Source organism: Chrysemys picta, chromosome 21, assembly GCF_011386835.1.
Source record: "Chrysemys picta bellii isolate R12L10 chromosome 21, ASM1138683v2, whole genome shotgun sequence".
In the NCBI taxonomy this organism is placed as follows: domain Eukaryota; kingdom Metazoa; phylum Chordata; order Testudines; family Emydidae; genus Chrysemys; species Chrysemys picta.
The window spans coordinates 9140376-9144160 of NC_088811.1; the positions used below are offsets into that span (position 1 = coordinate 9140376).

General features: G+C 51.5%; 1 protein-coding gene across 1 annotated transcript; it reads left to right on the forward strand.

The window, feature by feature from the left end:
• Positions 1 to 354: 354 nt before the first annotated feature.
• HES4 (hes family bHLH transcription factor 4) lies at positions 355 to 2964 on the forward strand. The gene is made up of 4 exons (XM_008167268.2): positions 355 to 854; positions 1407 to 1502; positions 1665 to 1752; positions 2011 to 2964. Exons 1-4 carry the CDS (start codon positions 747 to 749, stop codon positions 2595 to 2597), a joined length of 879 nt encoding a protein of 292 aa, XP_008165490.1. The 5' UTR covers positions 355 to 746; the 3' UTR covers positions 2598 to 2964.
• The last annotated feature ends 821 nt before the right edge of the window (positions 2965 to 3785 follow it).

Here is a 3785-nt window from a genome sequence, read left to right on the forward strand (position 1 = left end):
CGCTTCTCCCCCATTTGGGGGAGATTGCTTTCCTTCCTTCTGCTCCCTGATTTTGGAAGGATTGCACTGCACACCCAGGCCACCCCCTTTGTGGAGGAGAGTGCGTTGCCTCCCCCTTTTTGGGGGGGCGAGGGGGTGCCTTGCTCCCCCCCGCTTGCCAGCCTCGCCACTGACTCCAGCACCTTGGCTTTTCATTCCACCCTCCCCCTCCCCCCAAGGTTGCTGGCTTGTCTTTTACTCTGGGGCTGGATTTTTGGGAAGCCCAGCGCGTGACTGACAGCTCGCGGGGGCGTCCTCCAATAGGCAGGCGGGCTGGCTGCCCGGTGGGGTGAGTCCCGGCTCTCATTGGCTGGCGGGAGTGTGGGAAAGAATGCAGAGAAGGTTTCACACGAATTGGGAGCAGCCGCTAGGTATAAATAGAGCGGGGGGTCCCTGAAGCTCGGGCTTAACAGCAGCCGCCGCCGCCTGGCTCTAGCTGCAGGAGTCCGAGCAGCCTCGCGCAGGGTCGCCTCGCCGCTGTGCACTGACTTACCCTGTGATCAGTGATTGCAAAGCCAGACTCCTCCTTGAACCGTGTCCGGGGTGCAGCCGCCTAGACCGCCTCCCCCCGCCCCCAGAGACTGGGCTCGTTCCAAGGGATACAGTTTGAAAATAAATTGCAATTCGTCTTTTTTTTTTTTCTTGCAACGTCCTTTTCCCCCCTCCGCTTGCTTTTTTTTGTGGTCGAGAGACTTTTTTAAAAAAAAATGCCCGCTGATACCATGGAGAAACCGACAGCCTCCCCGATTGCTGGTGCCCCAGCTACCTCCAGCCACACGCCGGACAAGCCCAAGAGTGCCAGTGAACACAGAAAGGTAAACGGCATCACTTCTTCCCCTCCGAGATGTAATATCCCACCTGGCTTGGGTCTGTGTGGACAGGGATGGGTATGCACAGCATAGTGGTGCATATGCCCTGATCTATTGCAATAGAAGGTACATCTAAGACAAGATGTCGATCAAAAGAGCCTGGTGATTAATATGAAAGCGATTATCACTATACAGTAATATGCAATAGTGACGAAAATAGACAGAAAATCGCTGTAATATACAGCTGTGTATAGTAATCTGCAGTAGTGATTAGTATTAAGTAATGCGAACATAGACCCATACACTATACAGTGGCATACAGTATATGCAGTCGGGATTGCTACTTAGAGCAGGCTGCATAGGGGAATGGGGAATGATTCACAGTAAGAGACCTAGGTAGTATTCCATTAACACGCAATAACAGACGAGTCTAGCAATCGGCAATAGGACTGACATGCCCTGCAGGTGAGATGCATGTGTCTAGCAATGCGATTGTAATGTGGACGGGAGGCAAATAGATTGATCTCTGCTTTGGTTTCCTTCCCCCTTTCTCTCCAGTCCTCCAAGCCGATCATGGAGAAGCGGCGCCGTGCCAGGATCAATGAGAGCCTGGGGCAGCTGAAGACCCTCATCCTGGATGCCTTGAAGAAAGATGTAAGTTGAGCTCTGGGGATTTCAGGTGCAGTTTGGGGGGGGATGTGAGAGGAGGGCTCCCAGGGACTGTTCTGAAGGCTGCCAAGCTATGGGCGAGAGGGGTGGTGGTAAGAGAGGATGAGACCCCCATCTTTACCTTCTCCCCTTTGCTCTCTTTGCCAGAGCTCAAGGCACTCCAAGCTGGAGAAAGCAGACATCCTGGAGATGACGGTGAAGCACCTGCGGAACCTGCAGCGAGCCCAGATGACAGGTAAGCACCAGCTCTTCCAGTACGGCTCCCTGGAGCCTCCAGCATTGGTGAACCGCTGGGCAGTAGACCAGAGACTGCAGCTGCCAATGCATGCAGCTGTGCATCCGGGCACCCTCTCAGAGATTCAGCAGGTGCCCTTGGAATAAAGTGCCTGTACCACACTGCAGGGTGGGTGGAGGCTTGTCGTCCTGGGTCAGACCCTTCCTGCTTCCCAGTGCCCATGTGTGACCCTCTCTCCCCTCTCCTCTTCCATTGCAGCAGCTCTAACTGCTGACCCCACCGTCCTTGGCAAATACCGAGCTGGATTTAACGAGTGCATGAACGAGGTGACCCGGTTCCTCTCCACCTGCGAAGGGGTGAACACAGACGTACGCACCCGCCTGCTCAGCCACCTCTCCGCTTGCCTGGGCCAGATCGTGGCTATGAATTACCCTCCACCACCACCCCCAGCTGGCCAGCCTGCTCATCTGGCACAACCTCTGCACGTCCAACTTCCCCCAGCTGCCACCGCAGCTGGAGCCGTGCCTGTGCCCTGCAAACTGAACCCTGCCGAAGCCCTGTCCCCCAAGGTCTATGGGGGTTTTCAGCTGGTCCCAGCTACCGACGGCCAATTCGCTTTCCTCATCCCTAACCCAGCTTTCGCTCCCAGCAGCGGACCTGTCATCCCCCTCTATGCCAACGCTAATGGACCACTGTCTTCAGGCAGCGGGCCAGGGAACGGAGCTGCAACCCCGTCAGCATCCCCAGTGCAGGGTCTGACGTCATTTGGGGGTAGCTTAGCTCCAGCGTCCCAAGCTGGGAGTCCCATCGGGGAACGCCGTGAATCAGTCTGGAGACCTTGGTGACTTGTGTGTAAAGCCTTCCTCCCTCCCCCCCCCGAAAAACAAAACCACCACACGCTTTGGTTCCGTTGTATGGAACCTTGTTTTGTTTTTAAAGCAGACTTTTTTTTAAAAAAAAAAGGACTTTTAGTACAAAGTGTCTATTTATTTCCAGAGGTTGGGATCTCAACTTGTATTTTTTACTCCTTTAAAGAAATGCCTTTATTTGAAAGACTTTTTAAAAATAAATAAATAAGAGATTAGTTTTGTATCAAATATTCACACCAGTATAATGCCAAAGTTGTTTGTATCTTGTTTGTGTGTGTGCGTGGTCAAAAGACTTCCAAAAAGGTTGCAGGTGTTTGAACAAATAAACTCTTTGAAATAGAAATGTTTGCTCTCTTCATTGTGGGAGGAGGAGGGAGATAAGAAAACCCTTTGGATGCAAATGGGGGGGAGCAATTTGGGTGACATTAAACAAACCTTTGCTCCCTTTGGGGGTACAAGTCTCCCTCAGGTGTCCCACTCAAGTGGACTCACTGAAGGGAGCTCACCGACAACGATCTTTTTATAGGGGTTTGGTTGGTGGTAAAAGCTCTTTAAAATCTTTCAAAATTAGTTTATTCTGCGTAAAAAGGACTGTATTTCATTTGCACAAATTGCTCTTGTAAGCCATTGTCTGCACACACACTCCCGCCCCCACTCACAGAAACACACTGCTCTCATTACCTGGTTTTAGGGAGTTCATTGAAATAAGATGCCCTATAAAATGTCACTCCTCCCCCCCACACACACACTTTTTAAGGGAGTGTGGGAGGGGGAGTGCAAAAGTTACTATCTTGCCCAGGAAAGAGGCAAGAGAGTCGGTCTCTATTGTGGGGAATGGGAAATAAAAGGTATAAAGGGTCTCATCGAATATGCAGCGGGCTCTTTAGGAAGTTTGGGATCCTATTGAAATGCCTGGGAACGCAGAGCTGAGGGTTAATGTGTGTCTTCGCCCCCCCCATTGACAGGGCTAGATAGACTCTGATACTCAATGCTGTTGTAAATTCAATTGCTTGGCCTCACAATGCCTACCTCATAAAAGAGAATAATTCAGGGTGTTTTTTTTTTTCCCCTGTGAGCAGGGGAATTGAGGAAAAGACAATTTTGCCACCCATTATGACTCACCCCCACTACTTGAATCCTGGCCAAGTGGAAGCAATTGCAACC